The following is a 25,686-nucleotide window of genomic DNA, read 5'->3' on the forward strand; positions in this document are numbered from 1 at the left end:
GGCCAGTCTCTGCAGGTGCAGACAATGAAGGTACAGATAGTAAAATAATTGGCAAACCATGATACAATTTGTGTTCCAAGGCGCCAAGGACAGTGTATGCATAAATGGGCGCTAGTAAAAGACAATTTTTGATTGGACAATTTGAAGCCACCCTATGAACCCTCCAATGGAAGACCCTACAGAATTTGGAATGTTTCTTACTTAAACCCACCGGACAAAGAGAAGTCAGCCATTTTCCTCGATGCCAGTTTGAAGCCTGATGCCAGACTCCATTTTGGACGACACCCTGATGCCCTTTGCTCTATCTCAGAGAAAGAGACTTTGAGAATTCTCACCCTAGAGACTTTAACTTTGATTTGCCCCCGTCTTGCCCATGCAGTAACTTTGCCCCATTTTCCTTGCCGCTGCAGGGAAACTTGCCCTTAACTTTGCCCCATTGAAATTTGTCCCATGCTGATCAACCGGTACCTGAAGGACGAAGACTTTTCTTGAATGCTGATTGTATTAGGTAAATATGAAAGGATAAATGTATTATGCATTGTGTTTTTCCTTTTAGGTACCAACTGCTATTTTGATAGGATCCTAGCTAGAAGTTTTCCAAATTTGTGTTGACTAAATTCGTTTTGCATGAAGTCCCACATGCCAATGCTAATTAGAGGTTAGTCGAGGTATTCATTCAATGTACCATGAAGAATTGAAATCTTGTTATGCTGACCGAATGTACGCAATTAGTCAAATACAGTTAGTCACATTGGTGATTTGCATTGCTATAACAGAGTGTATCATTATTCAGATTTTGCGTAGATTGCGTTTCTTCCGCCGTTATGGACAGCTAGTAATGTTCATATACATATATCAATTGGTTTTGAGACACATATATATCGTGCTAGCTTTGTTAATATAGGGAAATAAATTCACTAACTTTTAATAAACTGGTGTGGTTATTCATGACTGAAAGGTCATGGTGCGCCGAAATACCAACTGTTATTGATTTCTGATGTGTTGTATTGATCTATTAATTGAGTACTGACTACCGATTACAACAGTTATTGATTATTGATTTGAGTGACTCGACTATTGAGGATGAGGAGAGCCCGACTCGGTTAAAAGATTCACCGACCTCCAACGTGTCCAGGTACAGGTAATTTATAAGGGCTGGACGCGTTATCAGATCTACCCCCATCACTTCCGCCTTCTGCTTCTGGAGGGAAAAATACATGTATTGCAGTTGAAATAAGGAACACTGCAGGGTTGGTAATTACTTGACCTTTAATCACCTCAACCCTTTAATCAGCATGACTACAATTTACCATTCATTGACAGCACCTTCCGTTCTAACATTAAACATGCAATTTAAGACATCTAAAAAAAATCCGGATGTACCAATACGACTAATCTTCTACAAATCTGCAAGCATTGCATTAAGTTTGATTGGTGGTGTTAAAATCAGTAAAAGAAAAAGAAAAAAAATAATAATAAATTTTGCAGGAAAATCAACTTGACGGTTTACCATTTGTAGCTTGTTGTCCAGCAAAAGTGGAAGGAAACCACCAGTGGCATTTTTCCCCCCAAAACGGGGGAATTTTTGGCAGAACTAAATTTGGTTAAAAAAAATAATAACTTTGCAGTTACATCAAATGAGAAAAGATGGAACATGCCCAATTCTGTCCACAAATTCAGAATTTAGCTAAACCCTAAGAGGAGGATTATGATTACTTCTAAAGCAGGCGATAAATTAGGCATTCAAACATGTTGTGTATAAGGATATTTTGAGGGACTCCTCGTACTGAACGATTATTTACAGGGAGTAAGAGATTACAAAATTAGCATGTATTTGCAACCGACCTCTCATTACAAAGCCAAAACTGTTTCCTTCTTTGTATAGCGAGATTTCAATGGTCTTTGGAATAATAGCCAGCGTGCTTTCTGGAGCTGCGTGGAGAGAAAAAGCATTTATATAACTAAAAAGTAGATCTCTTAAAGAAGTTGTGCGCGCTAATGCAAAATAATATACCATTTTGGAATAAAAAAAACAGTATAACAGCAGGAAATTAAATTTGAAGGCTTTAAGAGATTAGTTGCAAGTTAATACTTCAAATGTACTCATTAGCAATGCATGCACCATGAAACAACCAAGTATTACACTATCAGGCATATTACATCAACTTTATATATTGTTTTAGAGGTGCAGAGCTTAAAAAAATCATGAATGGCAGAACAAAAGGCTAGACCAGTTCGCCATAGTGAGGAATTGAGACCTAATATTCCTAATTATTTCAAAGATAAATAGGATTATCAGTTTAATGCAATAAACTATACTGTCTTGATGTGCAGCATTACTTGTCTGGTATTGAAGCATTATTATAATATGTGCTGGTGGGACTGTGTTCTAATGGAGAGGCTTCTATGTGGAACATCAGGGTTACGTGACCCCAACCAACAGAGTGAATAAAATATGCATCATTAAGTGATTTAAAAGCATTGCCAGCAATCACACCCAGCAGAATACAATTTGTGCCGACAGACTTCAGATCTCCATCTAGGGGCAAGCCCTGGTAAGCTAGGAAAACGAGCTAGTCACGTATCGAAACTGTGTGTAAGTCGGTACTAACTGGGCAGACTCCTTGGGTAGAGTGGCCACTATCGAATTCTTTTTCCATTTAAAAATGCATTCTTCAGATTGACTTCCAATGTTCTTTGGGCCATCTGGGTCAGATACAGAGTGCTCAAGACCAAGTGGTTACAGGTCAAATCTACATAATAATTGTGTAATATGGCCACATGTCATTTTCTCAAGCTGTTCGTTCTAAATACAGTATCCTATATTCACTTTTTTCAACCAGAAATTGCACAACTTCAAAATCTTTAATATTTATTCTATGCTGACTAAATCAGGCATCAGTTGTGATTGAAATGTCAGGTACTAGAATAAGCATCAGGGCGCCTTGTTAACCCCACTGCGCTCAAAGACAAGAACTGTATACCTGATTATTGCTCTCCAGCATGTGTACTAAGTCAAGGTTTCACTGCGGAAAGCCTTTATCTGCTTTTTTGGAAGGACCAGGGACAGGTGGGCCTGTATCTCATGAGGTGGGATTCTGAGGAGCTCCTGGGACCGTCCACACCTCATTGCATAGGGTATCCAGGGAGGGCAAGCCTAACAACTATGCATCACTCTCAGGCGGCACAGAGCCTCTTCTCCCTTATCCATGCATACGTTCTATGTAGTGCCACGGGTTACCTATTTTGGGGTATAAACGGCTGATAAATTCCGCTCTGCCGGTGGAGTTGGCAGAACTTTGGCCACTCCGTGTTACACTTGTACTGCCAAGTCACAGCCAAATTCCACCAACCGCCACATGGTGGAGTTTTTTTTTTTAGTTTGAGCGAGGGTTGGCATCCCCTAGTGTGATTTTGGGCCACCTGGTAAGATTTTCTCACTGCGAACGGTCACGGGCACAGAAAAATCAACTCGAGCAGCAATGTGATGCCATTTGTGGTGAAAATCAGCACAAGCAGCGCGTCGTGCCGTTTTTCGCCTGTTGCGGAACTACGTGGCGTCTCGTGAGGTTTTCATGTAACTAAGCAAAATTCTGTGGCGAGAAACTCCTCAAGTTCCACCCAACCCTACATATTAGCACACACGTTAGGGCACATAGCTTCACACTGTACAGGTATGAAATATGTTCACACACAATACACCTAGCAGGAGGAGTTGCAGAAAAGTAAGTGCAAACACTGCTTCTGGGTCACTTACTTAATGCAGTCCCTGCCCCACTGTCCATTACTAACCCACCAACATCAGCTCCAACTTAGGGTAAGTCATCGTCAGAGTCAATCTTTCCCCTATTTGGGCAAGCCAGATGACCTGTTTTCAACTTTCTGTTTAAATAATAAACAGCATAGCTCCCAATACGGTACCAGAATCATTCTCAAGGTACACTGACCAATCACCAAGTTATTTACTAGTGAAGTACTCACAGTGCAAGAAAGTGTCAGGGTGATGGATAAAATAATCCCCTTTCAAATGCATTGCTTCACTTTGCACCAGATGAAGAACCTTAAATTATCTGAAAAGTACCTACTCGCTCGGACCTCATATTTGCACGAGCCCCTAGTACAGCTGAATGTACTTTGGGCTGTTGAGTTATCCAAAAGTCTGACCGAGTATCCCTAGGTTGAAGGACTGCATGGTCCCCATTTATCTGAACGCAACAGGGATCACCTCAAATCCTTAAAAAATTGGTCTTAGTTGGAGGAGCCTACACTACGATGCTGTTCATCAATGCTGTCTCTTATGAAATTGATCTTTTTATGCTTTGAGGATAAAACTTTCATAATTTCCACAACAAAAATTAAAGGCATCTTTTTAGATTCATAGCTCACTTCTGCTTCAAATTGTGAAACTCAACACAAACACCCACTTACATAGCTGAAACATGTTGTTGCAATACTGAACACAATGGTGCCAACTTAATGCCTCTAAAAACTGAAATCATTCCCTGTAAACAGCACTCGCTTGTAACATGCTTAACTAACCCAGTACACTTTCTCACTAGGGATAGACAGGTTTATCTTTCACAATGAAATGGTCTCCTCACTTCCAATGTTTCGACTGTGGACACTTTTTAGCTTTTTTGCTTTATTTACAATTTTTAATGAGCGAGGATAACTCATTTTGTTTATAGCCTTTTGCATCACACCATCACAAATACATTTCATCTTGAACAAGCAAGTAATCTTGTATCTAGGACCCTAAAAAAAACACAGTTATAGGGATGATTCATTCGCTTCTACCAAGTCACACTGACGTGAAATCCAGGCCAAAGTAAATGTTGATGTATCAGCTCCAAGTGCCTGGATAACTCTACATGGTCATACAGTAAGGATATGGTTCAGTATGCCCACACTATGGTTCTAAGGTGGTTTTATAGATTCCTACTTGCCGCATCCCTTTTCCTTCCATCTATCATGTAGATTCACTGTTTTGCTGAGGCAGGCTCCCAGATAGAGTATGTGATCCCTGGGTTTCTTAGTGCAGAACATTTCCATGAAGATGTCTCTGCCTTGTAAGACGCACCTTTTACATTTCTGATGGTAATACTTGTTTCATTAGATTGCAGGAAACAATGTAACGCAGCCCCTAGGTGTGGCTTGCAGTACTGCAACACAACCTGCACTTCATCGCCGTTGGCTCTACTTGGTTTTCTACTTTTGCGCGTTTCTCACTATGCAGGTCACATTTAAAGTTCCTATGGAAAATGTCATGCAAAATGTATCCCAAAGAATACAGTGCATAAGGTGATACTGAATCACATAGCTCCATGTAAATGACTGAGTTGCAATAAGTGACCTTTGAAACAATTGAATGACTGCACAAAGAGTTTTGAAAAAGCGCATCTGCTCAGTATCAGAATTTGAGCCCAATCATTTTGTTGGGTTGGTGGTACAACTTCACATTGACTCCTTCAGTTCTGCGCACCAACCACCAATCTATTCAACTAGTCCAGCCTTAGTTCCAGGGTCCCCTACTCAACAGTCTCTCAAGGAAACCATTCCTTCAGCCCAGTCCACAACTTTGTTTGACCTCAATCTGCCTGTGTCCACACCTACCTCCAGTAGTGATACTGGGTGTATTGTCCAGTCTTTCCAACAGTGTTAGAATTCAGTATTTCTTTTAATTCATCCGGCTACCAGCCCCCACTGGTGTACACTCCCTCTGACGACTGTTATGTCCACCTCCAGTAGTGGAATCTGGTGGTTCAGCTTATTACCTTCAAATCTGCCACATCTGGTGCACTCTCCCCTCTCACCCGCAGAAATTATATGCTGTACTTTCTCCAACTTCACCATCTCTGCTGTTGCACCCTATCCATTTCCTTGCCCAACCATTGGTTGGGTGATCTCATGCAATTCTTCCAACCCCTGATACCTGGCGCTCCTTGGTTTGTGGCACAACTTGGGGCTCCCTTTCCTCCAGTCCCGCAGTGCTCCAAATCAGTGAGCCTTAACCTTATCAAGTCTTTAATTCAGTGGTCACTCCTGATGCTCCATCCGGTCAGTCAATCTATTCAATAGTTGCTTTCATCTGGTTATGGCTGGTCTTACTGGGGCACATTCACTCTCCTGTCCTCTTCTGTCTGTCCTCTGCTATCGGTCTTTGTAGCCCAGCATGGATGAATGTTCAAAGAGACTGCAAATGTACATTTACAAATGTAAATAGGTTATTGTTTGTTCTGCGTTGGACCAGTGTTCTTTTCCTACCATGACTGCTTTACACTAGTGCTTACGGCATCTCAGTGTATACAGTAAACAGATCAGCTCTGGGTCATGTCCCATCACAAACTTCAGAACCACAACTCATTTCCCCATCTCCATCCTTTACGTTATCCAATGGTACCTTTAGGTCTGGCTAAAACGTCTCTTGCTCTGAATCTTTTGATTTCATTATATAATAACCCGAGAGGAGCCATGGTTTAGGCCCCTTCAGCCATTGGCTTGTTTGTGTCAATGGCCTTCAGGCTTTTTGTGTTTTTAAAGGAAGCGTGATCAGCCTTTAGTATTTCTCTTTAACCAGCGCCAAGGCATTTTATTTGTGGTATAGAAGGATCCATTTGCATCTGAAGTACTTACACTGCTGTGCATGCACTACTGAATGTCTTTACACTGTATTAGAATGTTACTTTGCTTTTTTTTGCTTGTGGTTGTACATTTACTCCTTATAAACACAGAACAACAAGAGCCAATTTGCAAACGTGTTATCGAGCTAACTAGCTTCAGTCTTCACACTTGACAAAGGAGAGTAGTGACTATCAAAAACACTGCCTATGTTACATTAAAAACAGGCAAAATATCTTCATGTGAAGTGTGATACTTTCAGCCAGATATTGATTTTTAGAGAATTGTTTTTTTCCCATCAGTACAGGCCTAGAATATCAGCATTCAACGTGCTATTTTTTTTAAAAGTGAGGATCGGGCAATTTTCCCAATTTCTGGCTAAGGATCTCTGGTCACCTAGTGGAACTGTTCTAGGTTCCTATTACATATAAGTAGGAGTTTATTTTATGAACACACGCTACTTGAAAAATCACCTTATAGTAAAGATCACACAGAAAAAATATACAAGGAGATTGTGCTGGAGCCTTTCTATCCTGGGTCAGAACTAGTATTTATTTGTCTTGAAGTCCTCATGTGCGTTGGTGTTGACCACTATGACATCATTATGTCCTGGCACCTCCGCCATACTGATGGAGGCTGACGGTCTCAAAGACAGGAGGAGAATGGGATTCAGTTGAGGTCACCCACAGCACAGGTCCTGCATCCTAGGATCTCCCATTTTTCTGCAAGAAACTTAGTAGCATCTTGTTTATTTCAAGTACACCCCTGTACTCTTCTGCATTACAACGCCTGCTTTACTGTAGTATGGATTGAATAATGCAAAGTTGTGACCATAACTGAACCTTTGCTGTGTGAACTTTGACACCTTAAGAGTACACATTTCTGTGGCATATTTTTGCTAAACTGACTTTTTTCCATGGCCTACTCTAGTGGTGATGGCGCCTGGTGTGACGTTTTTTGCCCCATGACCACCTTCTACATGAATTCCCTCATTACCAATCTCCAACAGTGCACCTCATCTCTCCATAGCCTCTCTCTGACATATACAGTATTCAATTTTTTATAGCACTACTCATAGTACATTCCACTTTTTATAGCCCTTCTCATAGTACACTTACTCTCAGCTCTTCACGGTACACGTTCTATGCACCAAGCAAATTAAGCCTCTTTCCTACTTTATGAGTCAAAACTGCCACTAGACAAAATTCCATCTCTCACCAGTAGGAACAGTAATCACCAGAGTTATCTTGACATTTTGAAGCATTCTAATTGGCTAGATCCATGGGTCTGAGGTCAGTCCAGAGGAACAGAGGACTGTGATTGGCTGGCCGCAACATGAAAATAAATATTCTGCCCACCATTTTAGGACTCTGCGACTCAGCACCAAATACCCTGACCACCCTGGACCTTGTGGGGGGTCCCTGAAGGACCCACATGTGAGTCACAGTGAAAACAAAATTGCATTTATGCAGACTTGGGAGTACGGAGGTACTAAATGGCAAATGAGGCTTACTGATTGGCGAAATGCTCAGGACCGTACGCAAGGGTTGTGACTGGTTGGCGGCAACAAAGGGAAATGTTGCAGCTGCCATTTTAGGGCTCCGACTCCCATCTCCTCATAAAAAATTAACATAAGGGGGCCGGGAAGGCTACCTTACCACCCTGGCCCATGCCACAAGTGGGAACACCCCCCACTCCACTTCCCCTGGTTACTCAAAGTGAAATAAACTGTACTTCTCAGCAGACTTGTGGTGTTCACTCAGTACTCAGTGTAGAAATTCACAGTATTGCAAAATCCCTATGAAATTACCACAAGATTACCCGGGGGCAAAAAGAATACCGTGGGCAGCTGGCTAGCAATAATGGGTATGCCATCCACGAGAGCTTCCATATGCAGCAGGAGACTCGATGTCCACAGGGGGGTCTGGTTGTAGGTCAGACCTTGTGGCCGCCCCACAGCACACAGGGCTGAAGGCACCTGATAGGAATGCTTGGGTATGGAAATAGAATATTACTTTACTTATAATAAAAAAAAAGAAAAAAAAAAAAAGGGGAAAAAAAGGAGAGACTAGAAATTAACATAAAAATCCAAAGGTTAAAGTGACGTTAAAGTTAGTTGAAAATGTCAGTTAAAAACATTACACTTTAAACTCTAAAAAGCACTGAAATTCACCATTTATAGTTAACTCAAGGAACTATAACTTGTGCCCTTGCCATGCACTGCTTATGACCTCACATATTGCATCACTCATGTCCATCACAATATTGATAACATCACTGATGACATCTGAAATGGCATTATTGATCACAACACTGTGCCAGTTTCTTTCACAGGGTGTTTGTCAGGGCACCCGTGCTGGTCATGGCTGCCTTGCTAGAACAGATCAGGCCTCAGTTGGCTGGGTGCAATCTCAAACAATGAGCAGATAGAGTGCATCCAACCGACTCAGTGAATACAAATCAATGATCGTGGTACAAGGAGCTCTTATTGGAGTTCAGCCCACCTGTGAGGATTCTGCACATGTGTTCTTTGGGCAGTGCACAGCCACTCTGATCACTCTAGGTTGGTTGCTGCAAGTGCACCATTATGCACGTGCATTTAAGTCCATTATCTGAGAGCAACAACTCAGTCCTCATCAGAAATGCCAATGAGCAGGCATATGAAGGGTCAAATGTTTGTAAACCGATGATGGATCAGTTTTGGTCACCTGTGATAAGACTGTGGTCTGCAAATATCATGTCTCCACATACTATAGCATGCCAACCCTCAAACTTAAATGTATCCAGAATGTTCTAAAGCTTCTTATCAATTGTAATAATCACTCAAACGACAATGTAAATTGTGCATACAAGAGATATGTCATAAAGAGAAATGTACATATTCTGGTGCTTTTGAATAGTATGGTTGTGGGGAGGAAGAGAGCAGAGTGGGTAAGGTGGTTGACTACCTGTCAGTCAAGGAAGATGGTGTTTGAGCAGCCGCATTTACACAAATGGAATGGAAATACTTACTGCCAAAATACAATAGCGAATCCAACACAGGCCAAACAAACATAGGTGTAACATTTCAGGTTGAAATCAATCAACACAAGTATGTAAAAGAAAAACATTTTTGTGCAAGCAAAAAAACTTGATGTACCCTAAAGTTGGTGTAATTACTTTTAGTCCCATTGTCCACACAAATGTCCTTAGAAATCCAAGGAAAAATAATAGCACAGAGTCATTTAAGAATACTTTTTTTGCAGTTTTTATATAGCACGAACTCGACCAGAGGGTATTGGAGCACTTCACCTGACCATCATTTACATTACACAAGGACACAATAATTTTTTGTAGGCACGGTGAGATTAAGTGATTTGCCCAGAATCACAGGATGTTAAGCCAACGCCTGAATACAGCCAACAGGACAAGGGAACTGAGATACATAAAATACCCTTCTATGACAACAAACCACACACACAAGGAATATCCTCAAATACTTCACCTGCTGGTGGGAGCTCATACTCCACCTCCAGGACCACGCGCTCTCCCACGTTCTTTAGTAGGCTGATAATCTCATCATGACGAAGCTTGGTCAGGTTGATGCCATTCACTGACTTAATGTAGTCGCCAATGTTTAATTGGTCGCTTCTGAAAAACAAATGTATTAACTTACAAAATAACCCCTAAACAACTAACTGCAAGTGTTGATTGCTTCTGTCGCATGACCAAGTATTTTCTACAGAGAGGCCACTACAGATTACCACCAGGCAGACATCAGACAACCAAAATTCCTAATGATTTTAGTAAAGCCAAAATCATGTCGGAGAGAATCCCAGATTTGTGGAATTTCTAGTGGCATTATTAAGAATTTATAGATTAGCAGAAAAGCAAAGACATTCAGTGAGTTTGAATTCCTGAAGAGGTAATACAAAATTTGTTACAGCTCAGTCATTTTTATTAGCAATTGACAAATGCCTTGAAACCTTAAGAGAACACTTGTTATACGCTTTGCTACTTCTGAAGAAGACATTTTGCACAATTAAGGCAATCTGATTTTTCAAGTGAACTGTTTATACAGGATTATCCCCACAATCATGCTCAATTCTCTGCCACCTATCACAAAAAATATTTTCACCTTGCCGCTAGCCCTCCCGGCCTCAGGTTGGAGACTCTTGGCTTCCCGTCTTTGTCCGTCCCCCCGGAAATGGTTAACCCCAGGGTACTGCCTTCCTTCTTAATCAGCTCCACAATGGTAACACCACGAAACTCCTCTGCAAATTAAAAAAAACATTTTAAGCATATCTTCAAAACGTCATCACTGAAGACAAATTGCAGGAATTGTACATGTGACTAAGCAGCAAATCGTCAAATGTATCTTTAGTAACAAAGAGAATGCAATTTACAATCATAATCACCCTACTTCTCATTGTGTGTCCTCACCTTTAGTTTGACCCCATACTTGAGATAAAGACCATTAAGGTCAGCAGTGAATGCCTTTGCCAGAATTTAGTAACTCTGGGGCCATGAGACTTTTTTCAAGGTAATGAGCACCAAAGAAATGCCATCATTAGTTTTTGTCTAGAATATCATCCATTTAGAATGGTGCTATGTTATAATGAAAGTCCCAAACTGACTTGAAATGGGTTACCCTGCTTAGCTGTTGGGCAACCTGATGAAATTTTAAAAAATGGACAAAAAAAGAGGCCTCGCACTGCAGCAGTACGTTTGCCTCTATCGTGCACAGCTGAGTGGCTTACCTAAAGTTGCCTAAATGCTTACCTCGTTTAGACAACTCTGTAAGTGACAGTGCGGAGACGCATTGTTAGCCATTTACTGTTTTCTTAACGTAGATCGGTTGTCTGGGAATTCTGAGATGGGGGGGGGGGGGTGGAATGCAGAAGAAGAGTGGTGCCACCTATACAAATCCTAGTATCTGGATGTGCAGTCCCTTGTGGATGATGTATCAGGCTGCAGGGACTGAGTGAACCTTTAACTACAATGACTTAGGAAAATGCTGAGAAAATCCTACTTCACTAGGAAGTACAAAATTCATCAGACATCCTAGAGAGTAACTAAAAAGTTGCCCACCCCTGCTTCACGCTGCCATTGTTCCAACATCGGTGCCCAGACTCAAAAGGACAGAGTCCAACCTCGATTTGTTGAAACCATTCTGCATGCTGTATTATACATGGCATATGTGTCTTGTCCCTTTCCATGCTTTGGAGTTCTTCACTGTTATTCCCTTAGTATGTGCATGTCTGACCAGTGAACACAACAGGAGGAAATGTAGAAGGCCATAACAGCTAACTCTTGATTTTAAAGTAAAGCTTTGCTTTTCCATCTTACCCTGTTCAAACAGCAATAGGACCATCTTTTGGATATTGTTTGCAACATCTACTCACTCTCCAGTCCTTACTCACAGTAGCAAGGGAGGTTATGTACCATAACTGCTCTGTGCCAGAGAGCTAACCAGACAGACCATCAGGAAAGAGTCACACTTTCCTGTGGATGTTGATATTAGAAACAGATGTCTTACTATTAACAATGTGTGAAGACAAAACAGAGGCTACGTGACAACATTCACTACTAACAGATTGATTAAGACAAATAGCAGAAGCCAATGATCTAAGACAGTTACTTACATTCAGAGGTAGCTCTTCAGTCCCACAGAAAATAGCCCACTTCCGAGTGCTCCTATAATTTGATTCACATACCTTATTCAGTCAACAGAATCCTGGATTTGGTGTGGGGGTAAACAACGGGTGGACAGAGGTAAACATGTATTTCTAGGCTGGCATTATTGCTTTGGTGGGGGGGGAGGGTGTTTGGTTTACCACAAGCCTATTTTTGATAGAGTGGAAAAGTAGTGTTGAACAAGCAGCACCCATATTTCGGAGTACCTTCCGCTTCTTGAATCCTACCCCCAGCTCTGTCAATCATTCTCCGCTACTGCATTCTGCTCTTCTTTTTAACTGCCTCTTAGATCCTTCCATGGTCATTGCTGCTTAACGAGAAAGTTGGTTTCACAAAGTAGTTGACTCCAGTATATAATTTGTAGGCACACCGCTGAGATATTCAGAGAAAAAGCGTAGCTGACAATGCCCTTGGTCAGGCATCTCCAACGATTAACTCGTGAGCTACTGGTAGCTCTTCAGCTACCTGTAAGTAGCTTCTCCATGTGCAGATCAGCCCACTAAATTAGAGGCTATTGTTCAGATGAATTACGATATACATTCCAAAATTGAAAAGTGAACATTCAAGATGAAAATGTGCATATTTTCAGAGCTCATGAGATGATGTTTGGAGAAAAATGGTTGGATTTCCAAAGTATATCTACATTCCAAGTTGATAAAACCTTTCTTGCAATACTACTGGCAGGCCTGCTTGATGCACTGAGGTAGTATCTGCTGGCACTCTTGCATAGGGTGACTACTAATCGAATGTTGTCCATTCAACACTAAAAGTATCAGTGGCTCAGCATAATATTTATTTACTTAAGTAGCTCCTGTTAAAGAAAAGGTTGAAGACACCTGTCTTAGGTGAACAGTTACCAATAGGCTGCACTCGCATGGGGAACACATTCCATTGCTTATGTTTAAGAACAGAAAATGAGTTTGTTTTTTGTTTGACTATAGTTTATTTTCACCAGTGAAAGCCATACCTAAGATCCAGATGATCTGAGCATTAGTCACACAAGATATACTTACATAAGTATTATAGGGTTTTGTTTTTCTTTCTAAATTAAAGGCATTCATTGAAGCATTTTCAACACATTTCTACAATTGACCTCAGAGATTCAAGTTTTAAATCACAACTCATGTTTCAAAAATCTAGAATTAAGATTTTTTAAAAAGACGTTGGGCGAAGCAGTGCAGTGTTGTGCTGTGTACCTTAAACTATCTTTTAGGCAACCCTTGTAGGATCCATTTATTGGTACAAAATATTTAAAAAAAATCAATATCCACTTGACACCAAAGGCATAAAACTGATTATCTTGTTTCATGCACGGGGCCTTCAAATATTGAGTGGTCGTCTTGAAAGTGATCTGACTATTTATGCAAAAAAAAATCATAATGCACAGCAGTGCTAGACTATATACAAGCACCAGCTGAAAACTTCAGATCAATAGTTCCTTTTAAAATTAGTCTGGTCTTCAGCACTAATGATTTACCCCAGCATTAATAACTTGAATTTTCACAGTATGAGTTACGAAAATCAAAAATGAATATTGGGTATTGCGGAGGGGGCTCCTCTGAATAGATTAAAATGAACTTCAGAGAATATACACAAATCAACATGTTTAAAAACTACAGTACAGAATGCCAGTAAGAAAGTGAATTCCTTAAACTTGTTTGATAAGTAGCAGGGGCTTTACTGGATGAATTATCTGGATAAACTAAGTCAAAGACCCCAAATAACCCAGGAGTAAAAACAAGGGGCCACATGTGAAAAAGTAATAAATTGCTATTAACAAATATCTATTTTTTGCAATTTCCTATTTGGTGATCGCAAATCCCAATGTACAAATGTGTGTGACATATTTTGTGATTCCAAGTGGGTCGTAAATAGACCTACGTGATTACTAACAATGAGGTAGGTCTTGGTTTGCGATCCTTTGGGAATCGCTAAAAATCACAGGGATGGTGGCCTGCTGGGGTCAGATCAACTTGGCTCCAACTTGCTATACTTCTTTTATGAGGCCCACGCAAGTCTGAAAGGCTGCTAGGGTGTGGCCATAGTCCAGCCTTGTAAGGGCACAGATAGCGGACCACAAGTTTTGTTCAGGATCTGAACACTGTATACATTTTGAGATATATTTTTGAAGCCCCTATTGCAATGGTGTTTATGTATAGGTCACAGTGCAGCGTGCGTTTATGCATGATAGCTAGTGATTTTGCATTGGCACCAAAGATTAGAGTAACTGCTGTTGTCAGAGCATGCAGGATTGAGAGCTATGTGATGCAGAAATGCAAGAAGTTGGAGTATCCTTTTCAATTGTTTGTGTTTAAATAGAAGCATTCATGTCTAATTCTGAGACAGACATTAGATTAGATGAGCGATCTCTTGTTCAATGAATGATCTGAAGGGAAGTTGTGTATCAACTACCTGCTGGTTAATTGTAAAATCAGGTTTTTTGTTAGCAGACCAAAGAAGGATAAAGAGTGAAGAGGAGAGCATTGACCTTGTGGGGAACTACATGTGGCATCGGGCTGCCTTTAGGATGTGGAGTCCTCCAATTTTTCACCTTCTTGAAATACCAAAGAAAAGAATGCAACTAATCAAGGATATGCCGATTTGTACCTAAACCCGTCCTCGAGAGTTAAAGTGGCATCTCTGTGGTGCTAGGAAATTAAAGTATGAAACCATTTTACAGCAAAGTACTTAGGTAAAGGATTAGCTCAGTGGGGATGGTATTTTAGCTAATCCTATTGTTAAAAATGTGGATTAAAAAAACAAAATATTGCAGACGTGAAATTTATAGTGTGGATACACCCCATTAGAAGAACCGGCTAGCCTCCTAAAGATGGGGTCTATCCTTAATTACTTAGTCTAGACTTTACACATTAATAAAGTTATTACTGAGGTACAATAGTGTCTTTGTATTTGAGATAGAGTCAGACTTTACATAGGAAATTGAATTTTTGTGTTTTCCCTTAATATTTGCCATGCTGGGTAAGTGTGCCACAAATCTGGCATATCAAACAACGGGGGCAAAATAATTCCAGAAAATGCTTTTCGGAGGGGGAGGAGGCATACATCCAAAATCTCAAGTTGAATTTCCCTCTCTGCTACATCACAAACCACTGAACAGTTTTACACCAGACACATGAGCACTAGGCAATAAGGGCACAATTCAAAACTTGAAAATGTGATAGGCAGATTTCTGCACATCATATTTTCATGTGATCAGTGGAACCATTGCTGAGGATCTCCACAAGTATGTTCACAGACAATCTGCAGACTTCGAAACATGTTTTAAAGATTTCACTACAAAACCAGAAGAAGTAACTTAGAAAATCCATATTAGGAACTACTCTGGTTGACATATACATGACATTGGTCTGTAATCGTTATCCACATCACTAAAACTGTCACCCAGACTTGGTCAACTTTAAGGATAGAATCTTTCATATGAAGTGAAATTATCTGTGTGTTTATGTAACTACGGATAAATCAAAGCATGCACGTGAACATTAGTAAAACAAAAAAACAATATTTCTCATTAATAATAAAATATACATATCCCAGAGAAACCTCAGTTGGAACAACTTTATTTTTACTTTTCAAGCCACAAAAACACTGTGCAAGTTATGATAAGGTGTACAACCAGAACATACCTCTCATTCACTACCACCGCGTATACACAACATTGAGGACATCATCAAATAGGGTCAACCAACATTATCATCGCCAGCTACTATATCGAAAAGTTACATTCTAAAACAGATAGTTTTGCAAAGATATTGGAGGTATAAAAGGTTATGGTGCCACACTAAATAAGCTTCCTCGCACGTTAGTTATTACGAAATTACATTGAAAAGAGGTTTTAGCAATTTTTTTTAGACAAAGATTTTCAGTTCTACCAACTAGTACCAGATGTCACTGTAGGAGCTCAGACACAGACGTTCGTACCATCAACTAACAACTGTCCTGGCAGACATAGTCAAATAGGAAATCAAAGACCTCAGCTGTTCTAAATGGCAGCATGTGTACCCAAACACGATCAAATTATCCCAAAGAGTCTTAAATCCAGAAATACTATCATATGTTATGCTCTATGCATTTGTATAACACACAATCTGATACTTTTGGGGAAACATGGCACTTTCAGTGACTTGAATGGGTTTGTTCCTACCTTAGAAGAATGGGTTTTCTTTAATGAGTTCTGGGTGAATTTTTCGTTTTTGTGTGTTTTATGAGTGGAGAAGGATGGGTATGCTGAATCGGTTGTGCATCTTCTAGTGTGGTAAGTATGCCCATTTCTGGACAAACGTGTGTACAAGCCAATTGGTGGTAGCGAGTTCTGTTTTGTGTTATGACAGCCAACTTAGGGCACATGTAAAGTGCATGTTAGAAGTTCTATCTTAATAATTTCCATTGTATGATGCTCTGTGATACTCAATATATCAGTTATATCTGTGCTGTTTTAGATGGGTATCCAGTGCCCTGTCCAAAATGTAATTGTGTTTTTGGTTGGGATTTGAGTTGCGTGCTGTTAGGGGATTCCTAACTGTATACCAAAAATGTGCTATCACATTCTAAACACGTAAAATGGATCCCTGAGAGGGCTACAACTTTGAAGGTAGTTCTTTAGAATAAAGCACAGTTACTTGGTCTGTGTAACACACTAAATGCGAAATTAAGACTAAGAAAATATTGAAATCAATGAATTTGTGTTTATTGATATTCCATAATAATACAGGCAGTAACGTACTCGTCTTGTGATGTTGCAAATTCAGTAGGAAGGAGTAAAGATCAACAATTGTTTAAAAAAAAAAAATGTGTAATTGTTGTGCTTTCAAAATAGTACTGCCGACCACAGTGAAAAAAACTGCAATGAATAAAGAAAAAGAGGAAAACACTTTCATCGTAAAAATATCCTATCCTAAAGGTAAATTAAAACAAGACAAAAGCATTGTATTGTTGCTAACATACATTGCAGAACATCAATTATGTACCTAGAATTTGCCATTGCATTTGAATTGATGAAAAGAACTATTAGATATACAAGGATGTTTTGACAGTGCAGGCTTCTCCCTGCATAAATTAAACGATGTGTTAATCGTCACATCCATGGTAAATTAGCCTTTGTTCTGGATATAAAATTGCAGTGAAAACATCTAACAACATGGAGGTCAAGTAGGGATAGCCAGAGGTATCATCTGGTAACCAAGACTTCCATTTGTTATTTCTGATGAGGTTATTGTGGCTAATGGCATTCACGTTTTATTACAATACCAAGTATAATTAGACCACGTTAGGAGAACCTGGAAAATTTAACATGACTGACTTTTTCCAGGGTTCAATACAAAAGTTTGGAAAAACAAAAATCTGCTTACTATACAGAGTTACGTTAAATTTTGGACCGCTGAAGCCAATGAAGAACTAACCTTTTTGTTTTAAACATAACTTACACATCTTGGTCATAGCACATCACTCATTTTTAGGACATGCCTACTAGACAGCCCATGTGCTGCCTTGTTGCGAGGTATATTGTGGTTTATAATGAACATACAGGGGCTTGGAGCCCTCCCCCTGCTTACAATTGGTTGGTTTTCCTTGCCACTCGTTTAAATGCTTCTTTTACATGTCTAAGCTTTTCAACCTTGAGTTTGTCCTCCAGATGGGGCACTGCCTTTTTACTTCGTGTAAGGAAATGCCTCTTTTTGATTTTCACTCTCACCCATTTGATGTGATGCGGCTGGTTTTACGACTCAGAGTGCACTGAGGCCTGCAAACCAGAGTCAGTGTCAGTGCTCTAACTCCGTACAAAAGTGTATGTCGAATTGGCTGCCCCAAATTGACTGAGACTGGCTTACTTATAAGTACCTAGTATATGGTACCCAGGGCATGTAAGGCAGAGAGTGAGTAGCCTCATTGGCGAACACAGACTTACTGGCTGACCACTCAGCCCAGCTAACGTCTGAAGGGGACTACTGAGATGTGTACTGTAAGGTATCAAATTAATCGTGGCATTAAACTTGACTTGATGCCCAAGTCAAATTTAATGTCACTATTATGGAAATGCAACTTTTAGGAAGTTCCCACTTTGTGACCCATTCTGTCCAGTGGCCTCTTACAGTCACTGGCCACCAGAAAGCTTTATGCCTTTGTGGGGCATAGAGTGAGTGACTACCAGGCTTAGCAACAATAGCAGCCTGCTATAGGGTGAGGTGTTACCTCCATTTCGCAGGAAGCCACTCACGTTGTTAACCCAATAGGTGAGCTTCAAAGTTGAAGTCACCTTTGGTAAGCAAATGGCAATCACACTCTTGAAGGGCTGCCCTTTGAGCAGGTAGACATGCTGACAGTGGGAACAGAGAGGGGAGACCAGTTCCTAAAACGGTTCCCTGTGGGTGTGTTACTTATAGGTAGCCACACCTCTAGGGTGGACTACCGAGCTCCTAATATCCGAGGAAGAGTTCATACATCTTGAGAGCGGGCAGAACAGTGCACTCTGGGATTGCTAGATGCTACACATAACCATAAAGTCACCACCAAGTGGCAGGGAACCAGATAGTGCATTGGCTAGTGACTGCATCCATTTACACAGGGCAATTCGTAAGATTAAATATGGCAACCCTAGCATCCTGAACCTCAGATCATGCCAGAAATAGAAGGAGGATCAAAGAAGAACTCCCTTGCTGGCCCCTGGCCTTGGCAAAGAGGCTGCACCGTCTGCTGGACTGCAACTGCCACACCTTGGGCTAGAGAAGAGAGGACTGCGCCTTTCAAACAGGTGTTTCCAAGCCCCAGACCAAAGAAGTGACTCCAAGGTTTAGTCAGCTGACTCCCTGGAACCAGCTCCAGGGTTAACAAAGCTGAAATAGCTGAATGTAGCAAGTCAGAGCCACTTCATAAGAATCACTGCTGACTTCGACTCCTCGATGGCCAAAGGTTGCCCCTAAATCAGCCAAACCAAGGAGTGTCATCTGAGTCCAGACTGGTCACCAAAGAGGAACACCAGCCTCCACCAAAGGATATCGCTGGGACCATTGTGGACAGAGCCCAGGAGCCCAGCAGAAGCTGGCCTTCTACCATCCCAAAGAGGACTTCAAGGGACCCTGACCTCACTGGCCAAAGTCAACATACCTGACCAGTAGGCCAAGGGATAACCACAAAGGCACCCCAGTTGACTGCATAGCACCCAGAGTATCCTTGAGCATCTTCCAACTCCTGGAAGTGGACTGGAAAAAAAATATTGGTGGCCAGGTAGGAGTCAAATACCCCTTATGTCCTCCCACACCTTCCTCCTGTATGTTATGGACACCCACATCGGGCCGGAGTTGTCAAACTCAACTCTTAAACACCTCAAAAGTTTACAATTACCAATGCTTGCTTGCGGTTAAATGGAGATTTAAGTTTTCTTTAACAATCTGCATCTCCTGAAACCTCTAGTGGATTTTGCAAATCTTAGACTCTAAAAAGTCATAAAAATATAATCTACTTTTGCAAATTGGTGTCGGATTTCTTTTATGTTGTGTGGCTTTATTTAGCTGTTTATTGCTGTTAAATGCTTGACACTAGTTCCTTTGTTTAAGCCTTGCTGCTCGAAGCCATAGCTACCCAGGGTTGAGCTTAAGGTTTTACAAAGGAGCCTGACTGGACCCAAAACAGTTTTTACGAGTATTACACTGTAAGATGCAGAGCCATACCACATAATCAGTGGCAGCTGCTACATTTTCAAAGTGGTGGGGGGCATAAAAATGGCTTTAAATATAAAAATAAACTTACCTTCTCAGGACGATATTCTGCAGTAAATGCACACCTGAAGTTCCTTTTGCTCGCGCTGCTTGCTGCACAATACATCAGAGCCAGGCAAAGCACCACTCTCTTGCTGCTTACAATGCTAAGCAGCATAAGAGGAGTGCTAGGATTGGCTGGAACAGGCAAACAGCACTCCATCGGTCACCTATGGGACTGTGCCTCTGTTCCTCAGCTGCCTTTCGGCTGTTGATTGCAGAAGCCTGAACTGCGCATGTCAGACAGGCCACAATGAAAACACCAGCCAATCTGACATGCGCAGTTCAGGAAACACAGTGTCAGGTCATCCCACTGTCTTGCTGTAATGCAGGTCAGGGATCAACGCCCCCCACAATCCCTACGGAGGAACCACCACTGTATGTATTACATCCAAATCCTCACACTATATGTTTTTTTTGCCTAGTATTTGTGCTCAATGTTAGGAACTGCTTTTTTCTTTTTGTGTAAGCTCTCACAGAGAGTGCATTTGTTTGAACCTTCTCCCTCATGTTCTTCTCTTTTCCTCATGGTGCTTGTCGTTGTTTACTTCTCACAGTTCTGTCCCTTGCTGTGCTCAAAGTGGGCTTCTTCATGCCAATTCGGCCCTCACTTCTGTTTCCCCTGTCCTACACAATGTTGAATGTGCATCTCCCGCCCTCCCCTTGTTGCTTCTGTGCTGAAAGCGCTCTCCGAGTTGCCTCCATGTTCTCCACCCTCCCACGTGCTCTTCCAATGCCCACCCAATGCCCTCCACCTGAGTTGCTTCCAATCCCCCGCCCCATTGCTTGGCCTCTGTTGCTTCTGTTTTTCTCCTACCACTTTACATAAAAAATAAATAAAAATGTGCGCGTTGTTATGGGCAAGTGCAAAGCACTCCGTCCCATGTTGTAATCTCTCTTTGGGCTTCTAACCACGCCCATGTCACGTCAGTCATTTTCATTGGTTCGTGGGCTTGTCTTTTAAAATCCGCTTGCTTTCATTTGTGAAAGGCATGCACACATCATGCCTTTTCTGGTGTTTAGCCCACCTACACATCACCGGGTAAACTACTGAAACCATTCGCGGCTCGATGTTTTCAGCATGGTTTCTGGACTACATCTTTTTATTTTCCACGTAGCGCGATTGCACTGGGGTATACATAGCACAATCGCGCTCGGTTTTCCTGTTTTCATTTCCATTGTGATCGCGCTGCATTTGACATAGTGAGATCACGCTGTGTTTTTTTTTTCATGTAATTTGTATGAGAAGAGAAGTCCGGCTAGGAGTTTACAATGCTAATAGCTCTAACTCGAGCGAATGCGAGACCCGTTACATTGCAAATGCTTGTTTTTAGTTTTGGATCAGATTCAGAACAGTAGCTAAAAACAAAAAACAACTGCACTATTTTTCAGGCATGCACATGCCTGATGCATGCACCTACAAAATGACGCAAGCAGTCACAAAGTTTTTTTTGTTTTACTATTCAAGTTAAAAGTACCAAAAACCAGAACCAAACTCCAAATGTGAGTCATCTAATATTATATTTCTGACCAAAAGCTTCCACGTGATTTTAGAAATGCTGCTTTTACTCATGTGAATGCATTGAATGTTCAGTTTTATTTTAAGTAATTAAAATTCGGCTGCAGACTAGCAAGGGCCATATCGATTTTAAATGAAGGAATTAGAAATGCACTAAGGGAGTGTCGCCATGTTCAATACATTCTGATAAAGTCATTGAAAGGCTTCACTTGTGCAACCAATTCAGACAGCCATATGGATAGGCCTGGCTAACTGATTACTCGAAGAGAAAAATATTTTGACCCTTAGATCACATTGCATTGCCATTTTCTGAAAACTAATCATTTTGCTGTCAAATATCAATCACTCCGTTGTATGTTAATCTAATAATTTTGCTAAAGTATTCTGCTCTTTTTCCAAGAGTGCTTTCATTTCCTCCTGCCCTGACAAGGGCAGATACTGCCTGACTGTGCCTGCACATCATTATGTGAGCATGCACCATTATTAAATGACCTTCCGTGTTGTCACCCACCAAGAGTGAGAGGTTAACGCAGCTCAGATTTTTTAGTACATTCTGGTACTTGTAAATTTGCATTTATAATTAGGAAAACAAAAGTACCGCCAGGTGAACTACTAGGCTCTGTGAAGGGCAATGTGAACGTTTCACAATCACAAATTGTCCTCACATTTTGAATGGGGCGGGGGGGGTGAAGTCTGTCTGCCTCGAAGCACTGCATGGGGTGCAAGGATCCACATCAAAGGCTTTGTCAGATGTGTGTGAGCAGGAGTAACCAGGTGTTTTTACTACTCACATGGATATTGGAGTCCTCCACGGGTGTACAATACCTGACACCCATGATGTGGTGTCTACGTCTTAGTAACCAACAGAGAGATACACATGGTGCACAAATCATTAGCACTACAGACTTCACACAACAAAGAGCACAGGCTGCAGTTGTGGTATCTTTCCAATACACAAACAAGAGGCACATTATGGGCATCTTTAATGCACATAAACAAGTGCAGTGTAAGCAGAGCTCAGTGCACGCTTCAGACATGTTCCTCTGGGATGCAAGGAGGCCCATCATCACTCCATGGCAGAACTGGGATCTCGTGTAACAACATCCCACTTTGTGGTTATTGCAGTCTTGATTTTCTTCTAGTGAATGAATGACACCAACACACCTGATAGCGATGATTTGTAGGTGAAACGTTCAGGGCGGGAAACCGTGTTCACGATGATGGAGTCTGAAGACACCACAGGTGTCAGAAGTGGGAGCCCCCCTCATTCATGGAGCAGGTTTCACATTCGAAGTAGCAGTCAAGCTCTCTGCAAACACCGGTGGTGGCAGAACATGGGTGAACACATTAGGGCAGGGGTCTTCAAACCGAGGGACGGACATCGAGTGATCCCGGCAGGGCGTCAAGCTCTGGCCAGAAGAGGCATTATGCTGAAAAAAGGGCTTTGTTTTAAGCTGAAAAAATGAGCAGAAGTAAACAGCTCCGTAATGGGCCATCACTAACCTATTTTGTCATTTATATCCAAGCGGGGAGTGTGTGTCAAAAGGGGAGGGACTCCAAAGAGCCTTCAAAACCCCACCCCTATTTCAAATAACTACTCTGTGAATACTTTTACACGTTAGTAAGGCCTGCCTGACCAGAATAGTACCTTTGTGTCATGTATTATTGCATTTTGAAAACAGTAACAGAACTTAACTGCAATGTTTAATTATGTCTACACTTGCTAATTCAATGGAATAATTGTGAAAAATTCAGACTGGGGATCCAGTAATTTTTTTTTTTTTTTTACTGAGGGCGCAGCATTGAAAACTTTGAAGACAATGCATTAAGGTATGTGTAGCCGGGCTACAAGTATCCTTGACAGACAGTACATCTCGTAGACCACCCTGTCCCCAACAGAGGCTTTACTGAGCACTAATGCAAGCTTCCATCAGATACAGAGTTATGTGATCTCCAAAGTATATATTGATATCTGTGGAAGGTGCATTTACCTGCTGAGGTACCTTATGCATAAGCATGAGAGCTAATGGACCTCAGCCAACTCCTCAGCAAACCATGGATTGACTTGAGAATTAAGTGTGGCTATAGGAACCCACTTTCATACCAGGGGACAAACTCATTTTACCCTTGAAGTTAACACCTGGGGGATCAGTTCACCAGCTAACCCTCACCACCCCATCACATGGGAGTTGGAATTAAATGCTTCTAGGGCATATTCGCACCTCTCAAATGGCAACTGGTGCTGGCTTATAATCTGCTGTCAAAACTGGACCCCAAAACAAACCAATGCAACAATGTGAACTCAGAAAGATTATTGGGTTCGGAGTGTCAGTGTCTACCAGAACTCGTATTACCTTCTCCGTTGCGGAACAATCGTTCTAATTGTGATGGGAAACTCACCTCTGCATGTACGTAAAGCATAACACTACTTTTATACAGAGTTTGGGAATACATCGTTGGAGTCTTGGACCTGTAATTAACGTATGTCTTCTGGTCTTACCTAAACCAGATGCATTCTAACGTAAACGATGCAACGCTCCTGGAAAGTATTACAATTGCCCCCAATCTCACCAGAACGACCATGATCATAAAATTAATAAAACTTTCTGAATTAACGTACTGAATAGGTGAGGGAATATCTCCACTCACTCTTGACGTCTCCTTTCTCAAATGGCTGCATTAAGATTCAGTGGTGTTTCATCCCTGTTCCCTGACTTTCCTTATGCACTCAAATAGAGCATCACTATTGCCTCCTTACTGCCTTATACACTCAATCTCACTAGTACGCCTTACTGTCTAATACACTCAGAGCCTCACTATTGCACCTTACTGCCTTGTACACTCTTACTAGTGCACCTTACTGCCTTATACACTCAGAGCCTCACTATTGCACCTTACTGCCTTATACACCCAGAGCCTCACTATTGCACCTTACTGCCTTGTACACTCTTACTAGTGCACCTTACTGCCTTATACACTCAGAGCCTCACTATTGCACCTTACTGCCTTGTACACTCTTACTAGTGCACCTTACTGCCTTATACACTCAGAGCCTCACTATTGCACCTTACTGCCTTGTACACTCTTACTAGTGCACCTTACTGCCTTATACACCCAGAGCCTCACTATTGCACCTTACTGCCTTGTACACTCTTACTAGTGCACCTTACTGCCTTATACACCCAGAGCCTCACTATTGCACCTTACTGCCTTGTACACTCTTACTAGTGCACCTTACTGCCTTATACACCCAGAGCCTCACTATTGCCCCCTTACTGCCTTATACACTCAAATAGAGGCTCACTATTGCACCTTACTCTTATATGCTCAAATAGTCTCACTATTGCCCCCTTACTGCCTTATACACTCAGTCTCACTATTGCCCCCTTATTGCCTTATACACTCAGAGCCTCACTATTACCCCCTTAGTGCCCCATACACTCAGCCTTACTATTGCACCTTACTGCCTTATACACTCAAATAGAGTATCACTATTGCACCTTACTACCTCATACACTCAGTCTCACTATTCCATCCTTATAGCCTTATACACTCAAATAGGGTCTCACTATTGCACCTAACTGCCTTATACACTCGGTCCCACTATTGCACCCTTACTGCCTTATACACTCAAACAGAGTCTCACTATTGCACCCTTACTGCCTTATACACTCAAATACAGTCTCACTATTGCACCTTACTGCCTTATACACTCAGTCCAACTATTGCACCTTACACTCTTATATGCTCAAATAAAGTCTCACTATTGCACTTTACTCTTATATGCTCCAAGAGAGTCTCACTATTGCACCCTTACACACTCAGGGCCTCACTATTGTACCCTTACTGCCTTAAACACTCAAATCGAGCCTCACTATTGCACCTTACCGTCTTATACAAAGCCTCACTATTACACCTTACTGCCTTATACACTCAAATAGAGCCTGACTATTACAACTTACTGCCTTATACACTCCCATAGAGTCTCACTATTGCACCTTACTTTTATATGCTCAAATAGTCTCACCATTGCACCCTTACTGCCTAATAAACTCACGTACTATTGAACCTTGCTCTGATATGCTCAAAGAGAGTCTCACCATT

General features: G+C 41.4%; 1 protein-coding gene across 6 annotated transcripts in view; it reads right to left on the bottom strand.

Moving 5' to 3' along the window:
• Positions 1–25,686, bottom strand: part of GRIP2 (glutamate receptor interacting protein 2) — a 654,787-nt gene that overhangs the window by 196,398 nt on the left and 432,703 nt on the right. For all 6 annotated transcript variants that reach the window (XR_011198609.1, XM_069206296.1, XM_069206295.1 and 3 more), the window contains exons 3-5: positions 10,736–10,871; positions 10,103–10,248; positions 1,846–1,932 (exon numbers count right to left, since the gene is read on the bottom strand). Coding sequence is in view for 5 of the 6 variants with exons in the window: in XM_069206296.1 (XP_069062397.1) it covers positions 1,846–1,932; positions 10,103–10,248; positions 10,736–10,871 (369 nt within the window). In the remaining variant the exon portion in view is untranslated. The remainder of the gene's footprint in view (positions 1–1,845; positions 1,933–10,102; positions 10,249–10,735; positions 10,872–25,686) is intronic.

Source organism: Pleurodeles waltl, chromosome 9 (assembly GCF_031143425.1).
Source record: "Pleurodeles waltl isolate 20211129_DDA chromosome 9, aPleWal1.hap1.20221129, whole genome shotgun sequence".
In the NCBI taxonomy this organism is placed as follows: domain Eukaryota; kingdom Metazoa; phylum Chordata; class Amphibia; order Caudata; family Salamandridae; genus Pleurodeles; species Pleurodeles waltl.